The 27,769-nt window shown below is 37.3% G+C and overlaps 2 protein-coding genes across 6 annotated transcripts in view; both read left to right on the top strand.

The window, feature by feature from the left end:
• The window catches only part of znf516 (zinc finger protein 516), a 72,342-nt gene extending 70,128 nt beyond the window's left edge, over positions 1-2,214 (top strand). For 4 of the 5 annotated variants that reach the window (XM_087293723.1, XM_087293725.1, XM_087293722.1 and 1 more), the window contains one exon: positions 16-2,214. In XM_087293723.1, the coding sequence (XP_087149849.1) occupies positions 16-215 (200 nt within the window). In that variant the 3' untranslated portion in view covers positions 216-2,214. The remainder of the gene's footprint in view (positions 1-15) is intronic. The other variant, NM_001159669.1, reaches the window with a different exon arrangement.
• Positions 2,215-19,404: 17,190 nt separating this feature from the next.
• LOC141379072 (uncharacterized) overlaps positions 19,405-27,769 on the top strand; it is a 50,363-nt gene continuing 41,998 nt past the window's right edge. Inside the window, exon 1 of the mRNA XM_087295671.2 lies at positions 19,405-19,590. The gene's annotated coding sequence lies outside the window, so the exon portion shown is untranslated. The remainder of the gene's footprint in view (positions 19,591-27,769) is intronic.

The raw sequence follows: 27,769 nt of genomic DNA, 5'->3' as shown, positions 1-27,769 counted from the left end.
GTGTGTCCGTTTCAGGTGAGCGACCTTTCCAGTGCCGATACTGTCCTTACAGCGCCTCGCAGAAAGGTAACCTGAAGACTCATGTTCAGACCGTGCACCGTCTAGCCTTCGACAACGCGCAGTACCCGGACAGGAGACTCCGCCAAGTCCCTACCAATGAACCCATGGACCCCCCTGGATCCCTTCAAGCACCTCCTCATGACCAGCTCGAATAAAGTCTATAAGATGTCCATCAAAAACTGTTGGATGCAACTTTTAAGAAAGATGTTGTGTAATGTGCGGCATTGGATTTTTTTGTGTTTTTAGTTTAGCTCGACTTTCCCTATTTCCTTTTTATTACCACCTGACACAAAGCTCTAGATTCAAACGAAACCATGCAGAAAAGGCCAACGACAGGTTTGTGGCACGTTTACACCTCCTTTATCCAGAACTTCTGAAACACTTGAGGGCTAAAGCCTCCTCAACATGAGGTCAGAGCTGATGGAGAATGACAGTCAAACCCAAGGACTTCAGCTGATCCCCTAAACTTGAAATGCTGCCTCCGAGTTCCCCGAAATGACTAGTTGTTAATCAAAATAGCCTTAGTATGCAGTGAGTGTAGTTCATGCGTGCGTGTGCGATTGTGATTTCCACATTCTACTTCTCAGGACTTGAGTTAGACCTAATTCCAAAGCCTGCATTCATTCACACCAGTGCATAACTGCACGGAAAGGACAAATGCAGTAAAATTCAGTACTTGGATTTGAGTTCTACTGATTGTAGGCCTATATATATATACATATATAGATGAGTGTGTTTTGTCTCTGGTTGGACAAACACTTGGCACTGTCATCAAAATATGTCCTAAACACTTCTGTGTTCTGTTATACCTAGGATTTAAAGTATTTGTGTAAGCGCAGCTGTAATGTTACATGGGTGTCATATTCATAAGCAATTTCTCTAAAGAGTTTCGAGCTTAAGGACACATGCCATATTTTGCTTTAGTGTCATCTGATTGTTCCAACAAAGTCAGGAATATTATTTGTGTCTGCGCTTATTTTATTTTTTAGACGTAGCCTACACAAGTGTTTCTCTTTTTTGTTTTTCCATCAGATGTTTGCCTCAGTGGATTCTGAATAATTGTATCTCAAACAAGAAAGACTGATAATTCAATGGCACATCAGGTTTAAAGCCATGTTAAAATGCTCAAGTTTTTGAAGAAGGATCTATTTTAATCTTAACATGCAGAGTTGCAATGTTGTATAATCGTTTAAATTATTGCATCATAGAGAAACTAGTACATAGTACAGCACTAGATTTTGGGATTTAGTGTGTTTTATAATATTACTTAATAAAGCTTTAGAATGCCATATTTTTAGAGGTAAAAAGCCTAAAAGCAAAGAAATTCCGGGCCATATATTTCTATGGGTGTTGTATATGGTAATTAGTTATTAACGGATATAGTTCAGCACATCTGTGAATGGCTAATTACATTCAAATATGTACAACAGTTATGAACAACAACGACAAAATCTATCTAGAGTTTTATTGTTGCCTAAATCCTTGTGTTGGAAACTAAACCAAGAAATCTGATCCTACATATATTTTTGTTTGTTTTAGAAGAACCTCCAATGTGAATTTGTGTTGATGCTGAGCAGTCAAACAGAAACATGTTGCAGGTTCTAGCAGTGGCCCAAGAACTGAGTTATAGTGAACACGGTTCCATCACCACTGCCTTTGAGCACTTAAATCTTGGTTGCTCTATTGGGTCTCCATGTTCCTGCAGTTAATGTCTTGAAAGTTGCATTAGGTGAAATGCGACTGATTAATTGTAATTTACTAACTAACAGTAAATCATTGATTTTTTTTTTCTTTTAATTGGTATTAGTACACAAGAAACATGAATAGCTTTTCCTGTTAGCTTTTATTAAATTAAAACCCCTGAGTACTAGAGCAGAAGACCTAAGAAAACCGAATAGCATGTTATGAATTAATTTGCAATTGGATTGTTTTTTTTCTTTATGTAACACTATTAATTTTGTGGTTTGAATAGAAGTAGTAGTTGAATGTATGGAATGTATTTTGTGTGGTTTAAAAACTTTCTTTTCTTCCCTCCACATATATTTTGTTCAATTAAGTACAAAAAAAAGTCAGCTGTCATCCTCGGATCATTTCCATCTCATACATTGTCCATTGTTAAGGTTTTGAACTGCTTAAATTAAACTTTACTCTTTACTTGGACTACATTGTGTTAATATTAAGCTAGACCAGTGTTTCCCAGTCAGCGTTATGGAACAATCAGGAATATTGAGTGTTTCAGTTTACATAAACTAAAAACTTTTCACAAGTTAGCAATAAAAAAAAAAAAAATAATATAAAAATATATATATTAAAAAATTATTAAAATATAAAAAAATAATAATGCTATTATAGCAGAATTTGTGAAAGCAACACATTATAAATCTTTTGCTCAGCTTTTCCAATGAAACATCACAAATTACTTAATCTAGCCTTCCCCACAGCCGAGTGAACCGCCAATTTAATCAATATATCATGTTGGATAAATTGGACTGTGGGGAAAACTGGAGCACACCCACCTAAACACGAGGAGAACATGCAAACTCCACACAGAAACACCAACTGACCCAGTCGGGACTCGAACCAGCAACCTTCTTGCTGTGACAGTGACACATAGTGACAGTGCTCTCCACTGAGCCACCGTGTTGCCCTTCCATACACTTCTTTCTGGAGAGTGGCAAATACGTCCCAGGAGTTATGCAGTTTTGCAGTTTTTGTTTCCGCAAATCCAACTGAGGTCTGATGTCAAATTTCTCTTGCAAGTGCCATTTGTACATGCCCATCTCGAGTAAATTCACCAGAGGTCACTGTCGACTGATTTACTCACCCAACCTTCTCCTTCCCTAAACCCAACCAACAGTGTTTTTTTTAAAAGCAATCAAAAAAAAAAACCCTTGCGGCAGCCTGATTTTTTCCACATTTTAAGATTTTACCACATTCTCACCGTTATTTATTGTTTATTTTACTTTTGGGCTTTTTTATTTTTGTCTTGCTTTCTGGAACCATTATTTGTCAGACTTGAACCCTGTTGTTGCAGTGAACTTCTCTGTGTCTCAAGTTAGTGGACAAACTGGACAAATGTAACAGCAGAAAAGCCATCCATATGGAGGTAAGAGGTCAGCTGTTAAGCACAAAAATGAACAGCATCATACCACCCTGTAGCATTCGTTTTAAAGACGAAATGCAGCCATATGTATCTTTGGCTAAATAATTTGTGATCTCCAGAAATGTAGGAGTACGTTTTAGAATTTTTTTTTTTTTTTTTTTTTTTTTTTTTTATACTTTATTTAAAAAGCTTGTAAGGAAACAGATGAGAACATCTGTCTATTGTCTATTATTTTTTTTAGACTTCATTGCTTCCAATCTAAGTCTTTTATAATTTTATAATGTGGTAGCTGGTTAGGTTCATCATGTATAATGACTTTTTACAAAGTATATCTGAACTACTTTCTGTTTTGACTCAAAGCATGATAGAGCTACAGTGCAAGTCTCTAGTTTGTTTTGCTCACTGATTGGAGTTTTCTGTAAAGCAAAGTGCTAAGTAAATTAATAAATGCCAATTAACAAAAGTATATACAGTACAATCACTTAATAAAATAATAGCCTACACTCTCAGAAATAAAGATACAAAATCTATCACTGTGATGATACCTTTTGAAAAGGTACACTTTTGTACTTTTAAGTTACTGTGAGGTAAACATTTGTACTTTTAGGTATTAATATATACCTTTAAGGACCTGTTAGGAACTGTTTGAAAAGGTGCCACCCCAGTGACAGATTTTGTACCTTTATTTCTGATAGTGTATGGTGTAAAATATATAATTAAATAATTTTTACTTCCGAAGGTAATACTTTGTTTTGATTTGAGCATTAGTAGACTGTCTCCTTAATATCTGTTGACACTGCTAAACAGCCATTTAACTGACTATAAGAAACTTTGCAAGTACATGTCAATTTACAATAACCCTAACCCCAACCTAACAGTCTACTTATAATCTAATGAGAATTAATTGGCATGTAGATGCAATGTAACTTGAATTCAACAAAAGGACCATTAAAATAAAGTTTGACCCTTCCAAAATCCAACTGTTGAATCCTATAAACTAATGGCATAAGTCTCATATATTGAAGTGTAAACTTAAAAATTTTTATTAATACTACAGATATGCATGTTATATTTGGCTTTATTTGAATTAAGTACGTTTTTTAGTGATTTGTTTTGTGATGTTTCTTAACAAACTACAACAACAAAAATGCTGGATAATTTTTTTGTATAACAGAAATATTTACTGCACAAGTGACTTAAAAATATCCACACCAATACTTTGTAATGCATTTTACATGAACACAAGCTCTATCTGAAAAAGTAGCCCAATTCCTGGAGATCGTGAATTATGTAGCGAGAAGTACGTATGGCTGCATTTCATCTTTGAAAGAATTGCTATGTGGTGGTTCCTTTTTGCGCTGACCAGCTGACCGTTTACCTCTGTGGACGGCTTTCTGGCTGTTGGCATGTATGCTGGCGGACTTAAGATGCAGAGAGGAGTTGACCATGACGACAGGGTTCGAATCCGGTGAGGAACAGTTCCAGAAAACATGTAAGACAAAAACAGAAAAAAATAAAATAAACAAGTAAATAATAGGGTGAGAATGTGGTAAAATCTGAAAATGTGGTGAAAATCAGGTATGGATTTTTCTGTTTCTGTATTGCTTTTTAAAACTGTCGGTTGGGTTCAGGGAAGAAAGAGGATCGGTCAGTCGATCTGTCAGTCGACAGCGCCCTCTGGTGGATTTACAAAAACTGCAAAAAAATAAAATAAATTAGCTCCTGGGACTTATTTCGCACTCTCCAGAAATGTATACACCCGTACGTTTTCAGAATGAGCCTGGGTTGTTTTATATAGTGTATATTGTTAAAAAGGAAAATGAAAATAAAACAATTAAGGAGCAAACACTTAAAAATGAGTGATTAAATGTATCTCTGTACATTGAAATGCATTTTTATCAGTGGTATAAACATATAGGCAGAAAGTCTATTCATGCAAACTGTCATTCAAGACACTGCATTGCAGCACAGAAATACTATTATCTACATTAATGATGAACCTTTACCATTTGTATAGGTATAAAGTGTTTAAAACACACACATTAGCCAAATTATAATATACTCTAAATTGCACTTTACTCGAACAGACACATCTCTTTCTGTGCCTCTTTTTCTCTCTGACCCCTTCTCTGTTGCGTGCTCACTTACATTACTATTGAAGTCCCTTGCATTGAAATGGATGCTAATTGCATTGATCTCCTCTTGTGCATGCATAGCTACTGCTGATGCTCTCCGCTGTGACAAATGACTTGGGATTACATTGCTAAACAACTGCAGGAGTGTGTCTGATCTACTAGCCACACAATAGACCTCTGACCACAAGCAAACCTCTGCGGGGCGCTGTTCTATAGATCACAGTTAAATTTAAATAAAGCATATATAACCAAATTAAATAAATAAATAAATACATAATATAGTAACTTACCATCAACTGGAAAGAGCATGCTTTTCTCAGAAAAGACAGAAAGAAAAAGATATTGCCTTTTTATTGCTCTTTCATAACATAACACTGGCAAAGTTATAATCTTTTATATCAATTCCCTAGGAGAGATATGGGACAATTTCATTTATTAAAGAGGGTAACACTTCACAATAAAGTTCCATTAGTTTGTTACTGAACGTATTTGCTGTCATTATAGACACAAACAATGAGCAATATATGTCAGTATTTAATCATTTTTGTTAACGTTAGATAATGTATGCTAATGTTAACAATAACAACTGATTAATAATTGATGTATAAGTATTGTTCATTCTTAGTTAGTTATAGCAAATACATAAACCTAATTGTAAAGTGTGACTGAAAAAAAAACTTCATTGTCATTGGTTCACAAAACTTCAAAGTCACTGGTAAAACCCATTACCCCACACAGAACTAGCCCCTGCTTAAATCTAAAGAAAACTCTGAAGTTTTCCACAGATTTTCCGAATAGAAATCTAGTCTATTTCTTTGTTTGCGTGTAAATATATATTTGTTATGTTTTTATATTAATTCCAGTACACTGTAAAAAAAATATTTTAAAAAAAGTTATGACACATGTTTTATGCTACTTATTTCAATAAGTTAATCAGGTTTAGTGTAATGTTTCTTGTCAGTTTGACTAAAGTAAATTGAGATGACTGGAAAAGGATTCTGATTCAACAAAAAACAAGTGGTATTTACTGCACAGCTGCTTGGGCAGAGCTGAGCTCCAGCAAGGGGTAGCTTGAGCTCCAGCTCCTCCTTCCTTACACTTCTTCTACAAGTAATATTACTGGCGGTTGGGGTTAGGAGTGAGGTGGGTGTACGCATTAAAACAGCTTTAGGAGGGGTTGGAGCTCAAGCTCTCCCTCATTGGAGCCCAAGTGGCTCTGCAGCGAGCAGTGTCTCACAAAAAATAAACATAGGCTCATTCTAAAAATGTAGCCCTCTATATGTTTCTGGAGATCATGAATTATGTAACCAGGCCTATGTATGGCTGCATTTCATCTTTAAAACGAAAGTCACAGGGCGGTATAAAGCCGTTCCTTTTCATGCTTGCCAGCTGACCGTTTACCTGTATGTGAACGGCTTTTCCGCTGTTACCAGTTTGTCAGGTAGCTCGACACGTATGTCTGCGGACTGGAAATGCAGAGAGGAGTTAACCGCAACAATGAGGATAAAGTCTGGCGAAGAACGGTTCAAGAAAGCAGGTAAGACAAAAACAAAAGCTAAAAAAATAAAACAAACAAGTAAATAACAGGGTGATAATGTTGTGAAAACTGAAAAGGTGCTTTTCAATCGGTGCTTTTTAAAATGCTATCGGTTGGGTTTAGGGTAGGGGGAGGGTGGGGGTATCGGTTGGTCAGTCAGAAAGTCAGCCAGTCGACAGCGGCTTCTGGTGGATTTACGCGAATGGCACTTGCAAGAGAAATTTTAGGTCTGTAAAGTGTATAGAACAGCCTCTGATGGATTCGCAAAAACAAAAACTGGAAAAAAAGCATAGCTCCTGGATTTTGCTGCCTTTAGAAATATAGGGGTATGTTATCAGAATGAGCCTGGGTTGCAAAAAAGTACTATTGAATATATTATTAAACATATTATTGATTAATATGCAAATCATTTTTGTACAATACAATTTGTCTTTAGTGTATCTTTTATTCAACCGAAGCTTTGCTTATAAAACAAGTGGTTCAAAATAATTCTAAATTATTCATAATATTTTAAGGTTAGCAGATTCTGCAACATACACTCTCAGAAATAAAGGTACGCGAGCTGTCACAGGGGTGGCACCTTTTCAAAAGATACACATTTGTACCTAAAAGGTCCATATTGGTACCTCAAAGGTACATATTAGTAGCTAAAAAGTACAAACGTGTTCCTCTTAATTTTTTTAGGTACTAAAATATACTTTTGAGGTACCAATATGGACTCTTTAAGTACAAATGTGTACCTTTTGAAAAGGTACCACCCCAATGACAGCTTGCGCACCTTTATTTCTGAGAGAGAATACGTTTCTGGAGACCACGATTTATCTAACCAGAGGCAGGCCCGGATTGGCTAATCGGGAGCACCGGGAGAATTCCCAGTGGGCCGTTCCATTTTTTAGCCACGAGGGCTGGTGTCCCTATCTGCTTGAACTCTCAGCAGTTGCACTTTTTTCATTTATTTATTTATTTGACCATAGCCACACTATTTTTATTCATTATTTTGCCACAGCCCCGCTCTTTTTTATTTATTTTCTTGCAGCCCCAAGAGCAAAATGCAGCCCGCAGGTTAATGATGATGTAACTATTATTCCACCCCAAACAGCGGCACCTTAGTGAATATTAATTAATATTAATGAATATTACACCTGCTCAATGAAAATCAGATGATTCACTACATTAATAAATCTGACATAACTTGATCAGAAATCTAAAAAGGGAAAAAAAAGAGTAGACATCAATAGCAGCAGATAACACATCATCTTAACAGTGCCATCTTGGCCTAGTGGTTAACATGTTGCGCTATGATGCCGCCGATTCGAGTTCAAACCTCACCGGGACAAAATATATATTTTTTTCATTTTTAAGACATATGATACTGTTTGGGTTACATTTGTCTGTAGTGTATGAGTGTGTGTGTGTGGATGTTCCCAGAGATGGGTTGCGGCTGGAAGGGCATCCGCTGCGTAAAAATTTGCTAGATAAGTTGGCGGTTCATTCCACTGTGGTGACCTCAGATTAATAATGGTACTAAGCCGACAAGAAAGTGAATGAATGAATATTTATGAAAAACATTTGAAGTTCTGAAGCAGCTGTGTCCTTGAAAAAGAAGTGTTAGTGTCATTTGAAACTCAATTGGAAATAACGTTATTTTAATATAGTCAGTTGTCGACTGAGGTGGGCTGGTCTAGGGCTTGAAACTCCAGAGCTAAAGAGGAGTCCCACTCCGGCCCTGACCAGAGGTACGAATGGCTGCATTTCATTTTTTAAATGAACGCTACTGGGTGGTATAACACCATTCCTTTTCATGCTTACCTGCTGACCGCGTACCTCTGTATGGACAGATTTCCCACTGTAACCAGTTTGACCCATTAGCTCGCTATGTACGTCAGTGGACTTGAGCAGAGAGGAGTTAACCACGACGATGGGGTTCGAGTCTGGTGAAGAACGGTTAAAGAAAGTAGGTAAGACAAAAACAGAATCCAATAAATTAAATAAACAAGTAAATAATAGGATGAGAATGTAGTAAAATCTGAAAATGTGGTCAAAATCAGACAAGGGCTTTTCTTTTTCTGGATTGTTTTTGAAATTGTTGGTTGGGTTTAGTGAAGTGGGCGGGCGGGTCAATCAGTACAGTTGGTTAGGTTTAGGGAAGGAGAAGGAGGTCAGTCAATTGGTCAGTCAGTCAAACAGTCAGTTAACGGTGGCCTTTGGTGGGCTTATGCGAGAACAGGAGCCGTGAATGGCACTCGCAAGAGAAGTTTGAGATCTGAAAAAGCGTACACAGCACAGCCTCTCGTGTATTTACGAAAACAAAATTTGCAAAAAAAATTACCCCCCTGGGATGTATTTCGCAGTCTCCAGAAATGTATATAGAGGTACATTTTTAGAATAAGCCTGAGTTAAGATTCTATATGACCCTGGTAAAATCTAATTCACTCACTCACTCACTCACTCACTCATTATCTTTCCGCTTAGTCCCTGATTTATCAGGGGTTGCCACTGTCAAATTAACTCCTGAAATCTAATTCATGCATAACAGACTCAGCATTCACACTAACTCAGATTTACCAAACTAACAGAGTGTTTTTATCTAAATTTCTTTTTTAAATTTCCCAGAGATGGATTGCAGCTTGAAGGGCATCTGCTGCGTTAAACATATGCTGGATAAGTTGCCGGTTCATTCCACAGTGGCGACCCTATATTAATAAAGGGACTAAGCCGAAAAGAATGAATTAATTAATTTTTTTAAATTGTTAATCAAACAAACCCTACAAAATGAACTTCTGATGAAAGTAACTGACAACTGCATTTACAAATATTCTACACCGCATATCTACAGAACCAATCTGACCAAACTGTTGTTAACAATGTACAGTATTTGGAGTGCAAAAAATTAGATCAACATGTCTTATTACATTAAGACATTGCCTGTTTATTAGTACTTCTAAAGTATGATCATATCCTTCATCCTTAATCCTACCCAATACCTGAACCCAACTACTACCTTACTAAATGTTAATAAGCAACAAAGTAACATTTTTTTTTTTTTTTTAAGTCTTAATGGCTTGTTAATAGCAAAAATGACTTTAAAATAAAGTGTGACTGAAAAAACAAACAAACAAATAAACAAACCCAAGTCTATAGCAGTTATGGCAGGGTGTAGTACTTTTTTCTAGTTTCCTAATGAAAAGTGGTCATTGGTAAAATCCGATTAATGCATTAAAAACTCAGTGCCTTTAATCAGACCAGATTTAAAAGGCAAGAGGCCACCCATCTTTGGGGCATTTAGACGGTACTGTGATCCACTTCACTGGGCACTTCTCCAGGGTCAGAGCCGAACCGTGGAGCTGTCGTAGGAAAGCGAAGGACGCTGTCACTGTCATTGGAGGTGAGTAGAAAAGAAGTGCATGTGTGTATTTGTGTGTGTGCGTGGGCCTCGATCGCCACACGACAAAAAAAAAAAAAAAAAGGCCAGAGAAAATTACAACACTTCAAGTGTTTCCGACACCCCAGCAGTGTCTGTGGCGGGAAATATGTAAATACGCTGCTAATCAAACGATCTGGAATTGCAAATGCCACAGCGAGGTCACGACCCAGAGCCTTGCTAATGGAGGGTTTAGGGCACCGGCGGAGCAGGTTGGAGTGACGGGTACCGCGGGGTTGAGAGCGGAAAGTGGACCCCTGGCGGACGACCTCTGCCTGCAGGCCCCTCACTATGCTGACAGTAATGAATGGAGAGAGCTGTTTATGCATATCAACGATTATTTACAGCCAAACAGCTGAGAGAGCGAACGCTAGTCATCAGGGACTCAGACACTCTCTTCTGGTCTCTTTAGCATCGCCATTGTCAAATGCTGGAATCTGGCGGCCAAGAAAATGAAGTCTCTTGTTGAGGAGGCTCTTAATTATGGATGGATTGAAATTGTCTAAATGTAAGACGTGCTGGCATGTGAATGACATTTTAACTAAAAGACACTGAAACGTATTATTCACTTTTAAAAAGTTAATCTTCATATTAAATAGGGGTTTCCAGATTCAATCACACTCCTCCCGATCAGGACTTTGTTTTTATATTAGATTTTTTTTATATATATATATATTTACTGTTGCACACAACAAGTCCAAAAGTGAACGATTGATGTTATTTATTACTTGGTTGTTCAAACTACCTCACACAAGTGCTCTGTTTGTTAACAGAGTTGTTAAATGTTAAAATAAGGTCAGTTAAATAAAAAAGTAAGAAACATCTGGATCTGTTTCCTCGCTCTTCTTTTTTCTTTTTTTATGTATTATAGTAGTATCGGATTAAGTTTCTGTGTCAATAGACACTCAAAATTGAATGAAATCGAGGGCTAAAAAACCTGATCGGGACATGCCTAATATTAAATCCCTTAGTTAAAAATAAAAATGTTATAAAGTATAAATTAAATTGAATTAATTATTTATGGACATACAAATGCAGTAGCATAACATTCTTTCAATTTTAAAATACCATTTCTTTACCAATTTAATACAGTATATTGTCTATTGTATTATTTTTATCAACAACTTATGTTTAGTATATCTTTAGCAATACTAAATCATTTTAGGTAATCTCACAACATCAATTTTTATGATATTTATAAAAATTTGGCTTGGTCTCTATTTCAGAGATTCCCATAATGGAATTAACTGCAAAATATTCCAGCATATGTTTTACGTAGCGAATGCCCTTGCAGCTGTAGCCCAGTACTAGGAAATTTCCATGATATTATAATGCTTAAATTAATTTAATGCTGATAAATCATCCTTTATTTTCATTTGGATAAATTTGGATCAACTAGCATATAGAATGATTTAATGCATTTTGTCAACCACAGAGATTCATTAATGTGTTCCTACTTTTAATATAGACTACCTCCAGGGTTTGACATTAACACCCACCAAATGCCAGTAGATTTAAGCTGTGGCGGGTTAGACAGACACTCCCACTAGCCCCTTTGGCAGGTTAAATATAATTTTTTTAATTCTAGTTTACTTAAAAGTCACACAAATGCAATACAACAATACAAAACTCCCTAAAACCCAATGTTTGCTCATGCGTGCTTGAGCAGCATGACACAACATTAAAAAAGTTAAATGAATGAGGACAAAGCTCCCAGTCGCTTTGCGTGTATTATTTGTTATTTGAACTTACTGTATAGCACCTGGTAAACTATGCATATATTTATTTGGGTGGTCAGAGGGGTTTAAAATAACCTAAATCAAGCAATACTTAAACATTAAGTAATTTTAGCATGCCAAAGTGAAAAATTGTGGCTAGTGAAAATGCAGAGTGGCTAGTAACTTAGGCCCTGTTTACACTAATGGTTTTAGTTTGTAAACGCATAAGTGTTGCTACGGTTACGCAATCCATCCACACTACGCCAGAGTTTTCAAGCGCCGAAAACGGAGCGTTTTGGAAACGCTGGAGAGGCCGTTTTCATTTTGAAACGCTGCTGGTCTGTCTCAGTGTGGATGGGGGAAAACGCAGACATCTGAAAACGGAGGCAGGCTGCTGAGATTCGCTACCCGATTGGGGCTTTTGTGTCATTGCGTATCCTTCCCTTATTAGTCAAGCCCCTATCACATGACTATAACACATGGCTTTAGCCCTACTGGAAAACGACAGACCAGCCATCACTGTAAACAACATGGACACAGAAATGGGAGCGTTGTTTACACTATTGTCTGTTTTAGTCATTTTTTTAGGCATTTTTAGCCATTGTGCAGTTAAACTCTGCCTTTCTTACTACAGCAGCTGCATATATTCTCTAGAACGCGCATGCCCAGAGTGCGCAAATGGTCCCGTGATATACATTTTTGGTGGCATAGTGTGTACGGAGATATGTTCAGCGGATTGTTTTTGATCTAAAACGTTTTCAAACTAAAACGCATTAGTGTAACCAGGGCCTTAGAAAACTAGCCATAGTGGCTGGTAAGCCAAAAGGTTAATGTTGAGCCCTGATCACCTTTGCCATCATCTACTGCTCACTTTTTCAATATTCTAAAACACTAATAGATTATTAACACTTATTTCATTCTTAAAACTCTAAATTAAAAAAAAAGTATAAAACATATTTTTTTATGTTTTATTTTTCATTAAATTAGTTTTTTTAGAAATGCTTAATAATTCTTAATATTGACACAATTCTTTTTTTATGCCCATTATCAGTAATAATAATCAGAGTTGCACAATATCAAACAATGCAAGATTTAGTTTTTCAGATATTTTTATATATAGCAATATTAATACATTTTCACAGATGTCTGGAATAGCTCAATTTGGAAATAATTCTAAATAATAATACTAAAATGATTTTGTGGGGTAGCACCCCATATTGCCTGGAGCTCAGACGTGTACATATACTGCTGAAGTGCATGCCAGAGTGTGTGGTCACGTGATGTGTGTTTTCAGCGGTATGGAAAGCTGTTGAGAAATGCTAGGGAAAACACAGTGTGGATGTGGATCGTTTTCGTTCTAAAATGTCATTGTAAAACATTGTTCCTACACTAAAAAGACGTATTAGTGTAAACGGGGCCTAATTAATAAGACGTATTAGTGTAAACGGGGCCTAAGTTTTTGCGAACGTGTTGCTGCTGCGAAGAGGGCGGGGTGGAGGATCACGATGCCGGCTCAGCATCGTGTTGTCTATCCGCCATCGACGATGGATGATGGCATCGTCTATCGACTTAACCTTAGTTTGCAAGTCACACTGATGTAACAGTCAACAGAGGATTCCACTTAGTCTTAAAGCCTTTTTCGAATGGGATATTTTCACAATCTATAGTGATGGAGCAGTCAAAATAGAACAAATGAGCTCATGTATGTGACAAATTCTGGACCTTTGTCATTAAGGATTGGGTCTTTCGAACCACCCGAACTCCCACACTGGCTACGGCCCTAAATATAAGTGACTTTGTTTCCACCAACACCAGAGTCAGCAACATATACCTTAAAGAAGAACAACCCCAATCTCACATACTGTATTAACCTGTCCTGTATATTTTCTGACAGCCAGCAGCCTTTGTCTTTTAGCATCGTTGTCAAAGCTTTATGGCTCTGTGTGATTCGTGACTCATATCAGCAGAGGAGAGAATTAAACCATATCTAAAGTATGCTAATCAGAAGCTATTCAGTAGGTCTGCACTCTCAAAAGTGCAAATGGTTCCCAGGACATCCAGTGACATTTAACATCACCCTCACTAATTTGTGCTTAATAGGCAAAAAGTGATTAGCATTAACGTTAAAGACATTTCATACATCCCCCTTCCCCATTAATTTCCTTCTTTTTCTTTTTTTTTTACTGATACTTAACAGTTGATGTATGTAGCTGGATCCTAGAGCTTAAACTAATGCTACGCTTTTGGCAGAAATCCTTCAGAAGTATTGCAAGAGTACCAGTATAGTCTATTCTGTGACAAAAGGACAAAATAGCAAAGAGAAACAGAACCTTTTTTTAAAGAAGCCGTTTAAAGTAAATCCCATAATACAGAGCCCGGGATATCAGTCAGACGCTCTTAACAAACCGTCCAGTGTTCGACTAAAGCGACTAGCACGGGATTAGTCAAAAGAGCTAATTTTACTGCTCTTCGAGTTCGCCCAACAGATTCGTGTGTCATTTGTTCATCTAGACAAGCAGAAGTTAAGATGAATGGACTGGCGAGGTTATAAACAGTCTCGTGTACCATTTATAACTCCCTTGTCCTCTTCTGTCAACGGTGGTCTCAAAGCTGGTGGCGCAAAGATATCTAACAATGCCCTAGAACTGATGTTCTCAAAGTCAGAGTGGTGTAAGGACAATGGTTCAATCACTTCGCCTTCAACACAAACAACTCTTCAACCTTCCGTACACTCATGGGAAATGGGCAGAGCCAATGATGACGGACAGTCCAATCTTCCAACCAGACACCCCTAAGAAGGACATGACTCTGGCCCACTACCTTTGGCCCAGCCGGAGCTGAAGGTGATAAATGTATATTGGCAAAGTGTCTGTGCCAATGCTATTAGCCTGAAGGTTTAAACTCTTGTGTAATTTTCTTTAGGGACTTCTTTATAGGCACGGCCCGCAGTATTGGCAACTGTGATAGGAAGACTCGACTCTCTCAGACCAAGTGGAGTGGAATTTCTGATTAGGCCTCTTCCCATGCGTTGAGTTGGTAATGAGCGGGAAGAAGGAGGAACAATCACTAAACAAACAGTGATGTTAACAATAGCATAAGTAGATAAGTAATGCTGATGTATTTAACTAGATGTTTAGTGGACACATGATGAATAGCCTCTGGCAACAGAACCAACCAGGCTCATTTTGTCTGTCTTTAAAGCAAGTTGTCCACATTCCAGGTGGAATCTAAATGGTTTTCAAATACTGTACTGTAAAGTAAAACTTTAAAATAATGCTGGGTTGTTTCAACTCAAATTTGAGTGAAATTTGGCAAATTCAACCCAAACTTGTTGCTTTTTAAAATGCTATTGGCTAGGTTAAGGGAAAGGGTAGGGTGAGGGAATCGATCGGTTGGTCAGTCAGAAAGTCAGCCAGTCGACAGCGGCCTCTGGTAGATTTACGTAAGAACAGCAGATGCGAAATGTGAGATACTTCTGGTACGTATGTAATCAGAATGATCCTAGGTTGAAAATACAACATTTGCAGAACCTCTTTAATTTCAAACACTGATTGGTCCCTAATTTGACACCATTGGCCATTATAGACCCTTTTTACAGTGATGACACATTTAACGATAATCAGAATCTTGATTCCTTGAAAGTTTTTAATATCTTTTTTTTATTATTAATATCTAATTTATAAACCTATAGTTTACATTATATAGGCGATGCAGTGGCGCAATAGGTAGTGCTGTCGCCTCACAGCAAGAAGGTTGCTGATTCGAGCCTTGGCTGGGTCAGTTGACGTTTCTGTGTGGAGTTTGCATGTTCTCCCTGCGTTTGCGTGTGTTTCCTCCGGGTGCTCTGGTTTCCCCCACAGTCCAAAGACATGCGATAAAGGTGAATTGTGTAGGCTAAATTGTCCAAAGTGTATGAGTGTAAATGAGTGTGTATAAATGTTTCCCAGAGATAGGTTGCGGCTGGAAGGGCCTGCACTGCGTAAAACCTATGCTGGATAAGTTGGCGGTTCATTCCACTGTAGCGACCCTAGATTAATAAAGGGACTAAGCCGAAAAGAAAATAAATGATGAATGAGTTTACATTATATAATCTTTGCATCAAATTACAAAAAAAAAAAAAAAAAAGAATTACAGCTTATGTGAAGTTCTTCTATAATGTATTGTCTATGTTCAGAACAGTAAATTTGATGTTATTCTCTCTTTTGGCTGCCGTTATCAGTCTTTACAATTGTTTCCTTTTTTAAAGTTGTGAAAAAAAAATGTTTTTTTTGCTTTGTTTCTTGTACAGATATCTACCAATTCTTATATCAAGAAGCATTTGTCTTGTTTTCAGAAATAATAAGCCAATATTAAGTGAGTATTTCCTTTAAAAAGTTAAATCTGCCAATGGGATAAGCACAATTATTACATTGTATTACATACAATTATGATTATTTTGCTTGTTTTAAGGAAAACCCAACTTCATTTTGGCTTTTTTTTTTTAAAACAAGACAATATTTTGCCTGTCTAGAAAATTCTTCTTGATTTAAGAGTTTTTAAATCTGAAACAAGACAAGAAAAGCATTTTTTTGCAGTGTAGTGGAGTTTTACTTTTATTCTTTAAGCAAAAAGGACAAAAAAAAAAAAAAAACATATATAGCTGTCGCCTCACAGCAAGAAGGTTGCTGGTTCGACCCTTGGCTGAGTCAGTTGGCGTTTCTGTGTGGAGTTTGCATGTTCTCCCTGCATTCGCGTGAGTTTCCTCCGGGTGCTCCAGTTTCCCCCACAGTCCAAAGACATGCGGGACAGGTGAATTGATTGGGTATAGGCTAAATTGTCTGTAGTGTATGAGCGTGAATGAGTGTGTGTGGATGTTTCCTGGAGATGGGTTGCGGCTGAAAGGGCATCTGCTGCGTAAAAAAGTTGGTGGTTCATTCCGCTGTGGCGATGTCAGATTAATACAGGGACTAATATATACATAAAAATACATAACTGATGACTTCCAGAGATACCCGAAAATGTGAAATGGGTCCAATTTATTTTTCAGGCTGTAATGTTTTCTTCATGTGACAGCAGGAATATTGTACTTTCTACATATAAAGCTGTGAATATGAGCTTGTCAACTGCTTTGATTATGGAAAGAATACATTTCATATTGGTTGACAAACATCTAAACTTTCAATGCACTATAAGGACAGATTATAATAATCTGAAATTTCTGTTAAAAATATTTCGTTAAAACATATCCATTTTACTGTTAAAAATTATACACAGTACAACACACTACTGTCAAAAAAACAACAATGCAATTTTCACTATAGAACATAAACAATAAATACATATAAATACAAGTACAGCTGCAATCATTCTAAAAATATATGACCTGCCCAATACAGAAACTCTTGTATCAAACTCAAGTATTTTCTTTCTTTCTTTCTTTCTTTCTTTCTTTCTTTCTTATGCAATTTATGTCCAATTTATGGGATGAAACAGCAAAACAAACAGCAATAGTTTGATTTTCACATTATTATTATTATTACGATTATTATTATTATTATTATTATTATTATTATTATTATTAGCATTTTATTGCTCAAAATTACTGGTGCGTCATATATTAATGTATTCCCTTAACGGAATGTTCATGTAAAGGTGTCTAATATTTAATTCTCATCCCATAAATGCATTTTTCTATATGCATTCTCTCAAAATTGTCATAAATCCAAGATTTTATTCTCACTCCACTTCTCGTTTACAAGGAACAGAAGCAGACTTTGTCAGTCCTTAGATAAATACCCGCAAAAAAAAAAAAAAAAAAAAAAGAAGAAGAAGGGGGGTAAAAACGAAACCTGAGTAATTTGAGTCTTTTGTAATACACTTGACAATCATGCTGGAATCTTTCACCCCAGAAATGCTAATTACTCACAGCGGGAAACAGTTATGGAGAAGGGCGCAGGAGTTTAATGTATTCCAGTGTTGCCGTAAAGTCGACAAAGCGGAGCATTTGCGTGCTTCTCCTTTGCCCAAATACCTTAAGCCAAATGCTGAAGGATTATTGTTAATGGGAGAACCTTTAATGAGCCAAGAGTGACTTTATGAAGGTGAACTGAACCTACGGCTATATAACTACCATCATTGCGCTAGAGTTTTTACACGGTTGTCTTCAGCGGATTAAACGCTCCCTAAATGACGTACATTATATTGCTAAGCTGAAGTTTATGAAACAAACATGACGCTCGAACTTCTTAAAACATTTTCCAGCCCCAAATAGGTTTTAAGTAAAGGGATATGAAATTTATAATGTCATAAGAAACATAGTTTCGACTTACCAAGAAACTTTTCAAGCAGGCTAGCCTTTTGAACTGCATATCTTGAAACTTGACAACAGCTAAACGTTTTGTATTTAAATATTTAAGTCAGCAAACCTAAAATATTTTTTGTAGTATTTGATATTTCCTCAAAATAACCACCAACGTCTTATTGACAGTTAGGAAGGCAACCAGGAGATGGCGCGCTACGGTAAGCAGAGAGCCCTGAAGCGGCTTATTTGAGGGCTGGAGGTTGTTTCAGTCAAAACTGCCTCTAGAAATTTCTTCTCAGAGAGGTCAGGATTCGCTTCACAGTTTACAAAAAAGCACAGGTGAGTTGTTTTATTTCTTTTTACTTGTGTCTTTTGTTGCACTGTTTAAAAATGGCTTAATGTTTCCAAGTTTTTAGGCCTATTCACCCTTGAATGATTATACATCTTTGAGTTTCTTTCTTGTGTTGAACACAAAATAAGATATTTTGAAGAAAGCTGAAAACCTCACACCCATAGCAGATAGAAAATAAATACCTATAAATGATGACTGAATTTTCAATTCGAGTGAACCATCCCATTTAGCCTACTTTTAATTTTAATTTGTTGTCACCTCAAAAGGAGCTTAATTTTTACATTTGAGTTTGTAGGATGTCATTTTGACCATCCAAGCTTGTCGTATCTTCTTTATTTGTCTAAAATCTGACTGTCTATGCCATCCTAGCCCCCCCTTTACCTCCCAGCCCATGCTTCTTCACCACAGCGGATGGAGGAATCCAGCGGCGGCGTGTCAGATCGGCTGAGCGTCAGCGTGTCAGGACCCAGCTCACTGGCAGTGTCAGTCAGACATGGGTTTAACAGACACGGATCATAGACGGCCCTGCCAGCTAGAGAAGACCGTGAGTTCCAGCGCTCAGGGCTCAGGGAGTAGATACCGTTACAGGGGCATATGTTCTTTGGCAGCCCAGTCAACTCAGACACTCGCCCTCTCTCTTGTTGACTCAGCCAGCTGGTGGTAGAAGAGATGGGCAGCCGGCTGATTAGAATGACAGGCATCTTGCTCAGTGAAAGGCAGACTGAGAGGCCAGGGCCTCACACACACACACAAACACACACGCACGGGACTCATGTAAACCCAGAGCGAGCAAAAGGGGGAGACAGAGAGGACGAGAGAAAGAAAGGGACAGAGGGGCAGAGGCCTCACACATAGCAGAAGCTACACAAATACAGGGCTTAACAGCGGGTCAGCGGAGCGGACGAAAAACAAGGAGAGAGAGACAGAGTCCTCACATGCCTCTTTTCATCAAGATTCGACGCGACGACTCTCCAAGACACTGAGGTATTTCGGTATAGCCAACTCTCCCAATACATAGCTCAGTTTTTAGCAAAAACTGTAGCCTCGGCGCAATGTATTGTCAGCAAATATGGCACAATAAATGTATATCACTTGGTAAGTAAGCCATTTGTGTCAACTAAAAGCTGGGCCGTTCTCCTGTCGCTCTGATAATAGGCACTGTAATTGATCCCACATCGGGTTATTGATGTCTGGATCAATTAGCCTTAAACTGGCTATGTTCGAGGTATTCATTTTAGGAAACAATCTGCCTTTATAATACTGCACATTAATCATTAGTAAATGCCACTTAACACAAGGTTAATTACACTCTTAACGACTCTCATAACCATTTTGAAGCTGAGAGCTCTTGTATGTGTAATTTGCTCGTCATAATCTCAAGCATAGTACATTTTAAGTGGCTGATTGATGGACAGGAAATAGAATCTGCCCATCGTTTTAAAAGATAATAGAACACCTTATACAAGGAGGTCAGACTGCGGGAACAGACGGCAGGTAAAAGAGGGAGTTCACACTCATGTTGCAATTGAAGTTTTCAGGTTTCAATTTTAGAAATGTCATAGGTAAAATTGAAGGCATAGAACTTTTTTTGTCAGTCATTCCTCAACTTGCAGTCATGGAAAACCTGGAAATGTCATGGAAACTTTAAGAAATGGTGCTTTCCTGGCCTTGAGTACAAATACAGTTAAAGTCAGAATTATTCGCCCCACTGTTTATTTTTTCCACAATTCTTGTTTAATAGAGATTAAAAAAAATTCAACACATTTCTTAACATAATAATTTTCATAACTCATTTCTAATAACTGATTTATTTTATCTTTGCATTGATAAATAATATTTTATTATATATATTTTAAGACACTTCAGTACAGCTTAAAGTGACATTTAAAGGCTTAACTGGGTTAATTAAGTTAACTAGGCAGGTTCGGGTAATTAGGCAAGTTATTGTATTACAATGGTTTGTTCTGTAGACTATTGAGAAAAAATATATATATACAGCTTAAAGGGGCTAATAGTTTTGACCTTTAAAAGGTGTTTAAAAAAATGAAAACTGCTTTTATTCTAGTGTAAATAAATTAAATAAGACTTTCTCCAGAAGAAAAAATATTATCAGATATACTGGGAAATTTCCTTGCTTAAACATTATTTTGGAAAATTTAAAAAGAAAATCAAAGGGGGGAATAATAATTCTGACTTCAACTGTGCGCGTGTGTGTGTGTGTGTGTGTGTGTGTGTGTGTGTGTGTGTGTGTGTGTGTGTGTGTGTGTGTGTGTGTGTGTATCATCATTGGTCCCACTTTATATTAAGTGGCCTTAACTAATATGTACTTACACTAACATTAATAATTTGTTACAATGTGCTAATTGTGTGAATACATTCTTGATTAAATGCATCCATGTAATTATATATGTAAGTATTATTATTTTTTGCAATTACATTCATAATAACACTGTTGACCATCCCTTTCACATAAACCCACCCTTAAACTTACCCACACGCCCAAACCTTTCCCTAATCTTGCCCATATCCCACCTCAATAGCACTAGAAGTGTTATGCGATAAAATATTAACAAATTAAGTACATTGTATTTATATTTTATGTAAGTACATAGTAGTTAAGGCAACTTAATACAAAATGGGACCAGATATGTTATGTATTTAAATAGTAATATATATATATATATTTAAATATTTTATATGATTGGTTGGTTTGAATTGGTTTGTTACAATAGGTTGACCAAATCAAACTGAATCAAAATGAAATTTTATTACAAATAGCTGTGAATTTTCTGAGCCAAGGTCTATAAGTGGTTTTCCAGCAATGGAAGCCAAATCCATCCTTTTTGTTTTTCTAAATTTGCTCTGCCATGAAATATATTATTGTGTAGACATTTCTATTGATGAGCATTAAAAATGAACAATAATAAAATATAATTAAAATAATAATAACGCATTTGTATATATATAAAATAAATAAATAAATAAATAAATAAATCAAACTGATAAAATATATTTTCCAGTAAACAAGAATGACTTGATCGGAAATCCTGGAAAGGCCATGGAATTGTCAAGGCATTTTTCCAGGTATGGAAAAACATCCATCCATAATGAATAACTTTTTTTTTTTCCTAATTATGCTCTGCATTCTGTTTTACTGGCTAGATCATGTCATTGTTAAGCTAGCCAAAATGCTTGACTTGTGACCAAATCATTCTTTTTGAGCCATTTGTTTTTCAATTATTTACAAATCACTCTGCTTGATTCATTTACCATTTTGTCTAATTCAAAATAAAGTACATATATTAAAAAGAAAGCACACACACACACACAAAACATGACTGGAAAAGTCCCAAAGAAGCTGATATACAGTGGCATAAAGTCATCAGTGTTAACCAAATCAGGATAAACATGCAATTGATTAATAATCCTTAATAAGTAGTTCAATTTATAAATACATATCTTATATTTAAAAATATACACAGAAATCAAAAATGTCTCGAGGAAGCTTATATACTACTATAATAATATGCTACAATAATAATAATACATTTTGACTGGAAATGTTTTGAAGAAGCTGAAATGCTAGAACACATTCATCAATATTAACCAAATCGGGATAAAAATACAATATGCCTACATAAAATCAATAATAATAATAATGATGATGATGATGATGATGATGATTATTATTATTATTATTATTATTATTATTATTATTATTATTATACCTTTCAATACGTAGTTCAATTTATGAACACATACATTAAATAAAAAAACAGAAAGTGACTAAAAATGTCTTGATATACTAGAACAAATTCATTAGTTTGAACTGAATCGAGATGAAAATCTAATATGCCTACATAAAATCAATCATTCATTTATTCATTCATTCATTCATTCATTTTTTTTTTACTAAATCCCTTTATTAATCAGGGGTCGCCACCGAGGAATGAACCGCCAACTTATCCAGCTTGTGTTTTACGCAGCGGATGCCCCTCTAGCTGCAACCCATCTCTGGGAAACATCCATACTCACTCATTCACACTCATACACTATGGACAATTTATCCTACCCAATTCACCTGTAGCGCAAATCTTTGGACTGTGGAGGAAACCGAAGCACCCGGACGAAACCCTCGCAAACGCAGGGAGAATATGAAAACTCCACACAGAAATGCCAAATAACCCAGCCGAGGCTTGAACCAATCAATAATAGTAATAATACTTCACAATATGTAGTTCAACTTACAAATACACAGATTATATTAAAGAAAAAAAAAAACACATAAAGTGACTGGAGATGTCTTGAAGAAGCTGACTAGAACAAATTCATCAGTATTAACCAAATCGGGGGCGTAATGCAGTGGCACAATAGGTATTGCTGTCCCCTTACAGCAAGAAAGTTGCTGGTTCAAGCCTTGGCTGGGTCAGTTAGCATTTCTGCGTGGAGTTTGCATGTTTCCTCCAGGTGCTCCGGTTGTCCCCACACGTCCAAAAGACGTGGTAGAGGTGAATTGGGTAAGCTAAATTGTCCGTAGTGGATTAGAGTGTATGGATGTTTCCCAGTGAATGGTTGCGGCAGGAGGGGCATCCGCTGTGTAAAAACGTGCTGGATTAGCTGGCGGTTCATTGCGCTGTGGCGACCCTAAATTAATAAAGGGACTAATCCGAAAAGAAAATAAATGAATGAATAACCAAAATCTGGATGCAAATCTAATATCCCATCATATAACCAATAATAGTCATAATACTTCACAATATGTTGTTTAATTGATGAATACATAACCTATGAAGAAGCTGATATACTACAACAAATTTGTCAGCTTTAACTAATTGATAAATACTTCTTAATATTATATTCTAATTATAATCTAATCATAATATTTTATAAAAAAAAAAAAAAATCACAGAAAGTGACTGAAAATGACTTCAAGAAGCTGATATACTAGAAAATAAAACCATTAGTGTCAACCAAACCAGGATGAAAATCCAGTATGTTATTATAAAACCAATAATAGTAATTATACTTCACAATATGTAGTTCAATTTGTGAATGCATAGTCTCTATTAAAGAAAAAAAAAAACACATAAAGTGACTGCAAATGTCTTAAAGCAGCTGATATACTAAAACAAATTAATCGGTATTAACCAAATCTGGAAGAAAATGTAACTGATAAATACTACTTAATATTATCTTTTAATTACAATCTAATCATATTATTTTATAAAAAAAATAAAATAAAAAAAACTGAAGCTGATATTGAAAAACTTCATTATTATTAACCAAATCAGGATGCAAATAATATGCCATCATATAACCAATAATAGTAATAAAACTTCACAATATGTAGTTTATGAATAATAATCAGAACTAGAATTGTACATTTCCTAAAGGAAATGTGAATGGGGTTTGCGTGGCAAATCGATGGGGTACAAAATGGTACTAAACTGGGCAATAGCACTGGAAAGGTAAGAAATGGTGGTTGCTAAGATGTTGCTAGGCGGTTGCTAGGGTGTCCTGAGTGGTTGCTAGGTGGTTGCTAGGGTGTTCTGAGTGGTTGCTAAGTGGTTGCTAAGGTGTTGCTAGGCGGTTGCTAGGGGGTTCTGAGTGGTTGCTAGGTGGTTGCTAGGCGGTTGCTAGGGTGTTCTGAGTGGTTGCTAGGTGGTTGCTAAGGTGTTGCTAGGCGGTTGCTAAGGTGTCCTAAGTGGTTGCTAGGTGGTTGCTAAGGTGTTGCTAGGTGGTTGCTAGGGTATTCTAAGTGGTTGCTAAGGCGTTGCTAGGCGGTTGCTAAGGTGTCCTAAGTGTTTTCTAAGTGGTTGCTAAGGTGTTGCTAGGTGGTTGCTAAGGCGTTGCTAGGCGGTTGCTAGGGTGTCCTAAGTGGTTGCTAGGTGGTTGCTAAGGTGTTGCTAGGCGGTTGCTAAGGTGTCCTAAGTGGTTGCTAAGGTGTTGCTAGGTGGTTGCTAGGGTATTCTAAGTGGTTGCTAAGGCGTTGCTAGGCGGTTGCTAGGGTGTCCTGAGTGGTCGCTAGGCCCTTACTAAGGCGTTACTAGGCGGTTGCTAGGTGGTTGCTAGGCGGTTACTAGGGTAATTTGGGTGGTTGCTAGGCAGTTGCTAGGGTACCTTGGGTGGTTACTAGGCAAGCCTCACATACATGCCTGATGAAATATTTATACTTAGTGAGCATTTCTAGCAAGTTACAGTACTTGGCTAGTCAATATTAGCATGTAGCTAGTCACTGCTAGCATGTGTAGCATATAGGAAGTTCCGTTTGCTAGCATGAGTCAAACGAGCCAATCCCCAAGTCTCTACGATGTTCTGATGCCGAGATATAGCTGTTGATGAATGGTTGCTAGGGTACTCTGTTTTGTTGCTATGGGCGAGGTTACAGAGTGAACTTGAATGTGGTTGGCTGTCCAAGTCAAATAAACCAACCCCCATGTCTCTATGATACTGCTATGCAAAGATATGCATCTAGGCCTATTTTAATGGCAGTCTATGGGACCAGTTTGGGGGCGTGGCTTGTGAGCTTCATTATCATATTGAGATGCTCATTGGTTGTCTTAGTCAGATGAGCCAACCCCCAAGTCAATAGGACACTGCTAAGCAAAGATATGCATGTAGACCAGTTACAATGGCAGTCTATGGGACCAGTTTGGGGGCGTGGCTTGTGAGCTTCATTACCATATTGAGATGCTCATTGGTTGTCTGAGTCCAATGAGCCAACCCCTAAGCCTATATGACACTGCAATGCAAAGATATGCATCTAGCCTTATAATAATAGAAGTCAATGGGATCAATTTGGGGGCGTGGCTTGTGAGCTTCATTATCATAGAGTGATGCTGATTGGTTGCCTGAGTCAAATGAGCCCACCCCCATGTCTGTACGATACTGCTATGTAATGTTATTGATGTGTGACATTTATAATGGAAGTCAATGGGATGTGCAATGGGACGTCCCACCCCATGTTAAGTCAATGGGGCAGTTATTAAGGGTCTTTAAGTGGTTTGGGGGGGCGTGGCTTGTGAGGTCAAATATCATATTGAGATGCTGATTGGTTGCCTAAGTCAAATAAGACAACCCCCAAGTCAGTATGACACTGCCATGTACTGTGATTGACATATGACATTTATAATGGGAGTCAATGTAATGAATGGGAATCAATGGGCAATGTAAAGTCAATGGGGACCACTTTGGGACGTCCTAGAGCCCCAGGGGTGCGACCTATACCCCCTTTCGGGGTATGTTCTCACTTAGGCTGCAACCCCCTACAGATGTTGTGAATCCCATATTTCTATGAAATTCACAATGGACGCAGTGATTGGTTAAAGTTCGGCTCCATGTAAAGTCAATGGAGACTTTGGGACGTCCTAGCTCCCCAGGGGTACAACATTTACCGCCTTTCGGGGTGTGGTTTGAAGCCTCCTATAACCCTTTCGAGATGTCGCGAATCCCATGTCTCTACGATATTCACTGTTGGCGCTACGGCGATTTCCGGGAATAGTATCTACGAGTGTCTAGAAAATGAATGGGAGTCAATGGGCCAATGTAAGTCAATGGGAGCACTTTGGGACGTCCTAGAGCCCCAGGGGTGCAACTTATACCCCCTTGCGGGGTATGTTCTCGCTTAGGCTGCAACCCCCTACAGATGATGTGAATCCCATATTTCTATGAATTTCACACTTGGCGCTATAATCTGTCAAAGTTGGGCGTAATGTTAAGTCAATGCGTTTTGGGGGGTGGTTTTGGGGCCCCTGCGGGGCCCCAAAACCACCCACCCCTTACAAAAGTCATAGCACACCATTCCCGATAAAGCCGCACGATTTGAGCCCACTTTCAAGGGTCTGGGACGAAAGCTGCGGGACTAGTTACGCGCCGAAAAAGTGTACGGAAGAAGAAGAAGAAGAAGAAGAAGAAGAAGGAAGAAGAATAATAAACCACAATAGTAAGAATGGACTTTGCCTATGGCAAACCCCATTAATAAACTATTTTTCCTTCAAGTTATTCACTGTTGGCTCTTCAGAGTTGCCAAGCAACATAGTAACTTGGCATATTAATACAAAGTGCGCAGTCGCAGGTGCTACTCGTCCAATTAAACTCAAAAGTATTAGAAATATGCATAAGACCTCATGTTTACTTAAGCTTAAATAAGGTCACAGCTCACACATGTCCGACTCGTAATCTGAAGATTTATCCACATTGCTTATTGACTGTGGCACTGTTTCAGCTCGACCCAACTTCAGATGAAAACTATCGATTTAAAGTCAGCTTACTCTGGATTTCATTTGTTCGGAAGAGCGAGAGCTGTTAATTCATGGTAATAACACCATAAACAGGAAATGCTACGCCGTAACTTGTCCCGGGGACTCTAATGGCAGCAGAGAGTTAATCTGAAAAATATGTCCATGAATCAAAAGCAGATTGATCGACTCCTTCATTCGAGCAACACATTACAAGGGCACAGCAAGTCAGTGTACGTTTCACTTCCAGATTAACTACATTTTTAAAAGGTGCACCCGTGGTCCATGTCTCCAGGGTAAACCAGAAGAATGGCAAAGGGACAAATGAATTCTGGTAACCTTGATATTGTGGCGGATTCACGAAAAATACACTTGCATTCCTAGCATTTATTCCACCTGCCCCATTGCTCTCATTCACAAGAACACACTTGCACACACACAACTACATTCACACCTTGAATGGTTATATTTAAATTTAGTAAAGTTATGGGACAATCAACTTTAATATTTTTAAGCACCGATTGTTGCCAAAATCACAATTTTCAAGCATATTTCAGTCTATTTTTATACAGTTGAAATCAGAATCATTAGCTCCCTTTTGAATTATTTTTCTTTTTTAAATATTTCCTAAAAGTGTGTCTGATAATATTTTTTCTTCTGGAGAAAGCTTTATTTGTTTTATTTAGGCTAGAATAAAAGCAGTTTTTAATATGTTTAAAGCTATTTTAATGTTAAAATTATTAGCCCCTTTAAGCTATTTTTTGATAGTCTACAGAACACACCATCATTATACAATAACTTGCCTAATTATCCTAACCTGCCTAGTTAACCTTATTAACCTAGTTAAGCCATTAAAGGTCTATTTAAGCTGAATAGAAGTGTCTTGAAAAATATCTAGAAAAATATTATTTACTGTCATCATGACA

Source organism: Danio rerio, chromosome 19 (assembly GCF_052040795.2).
Source record: "Danio rerio strain M-AB ecotype USA chromosome 19, GRCz13ab, whole genome shotgun sequence".
Classification (NCBI taxonomy): domain Eukaryota; kingdom Metazoa; phylum Chordata; class Actinopteri; order Cypriniformes; family Danionidae; genus Danio; species Danio rerio.
Note: the sequence above shows the minus strand (reverse complement) of the source record. Positions and strands in the feature narration are given on the sequence as shown.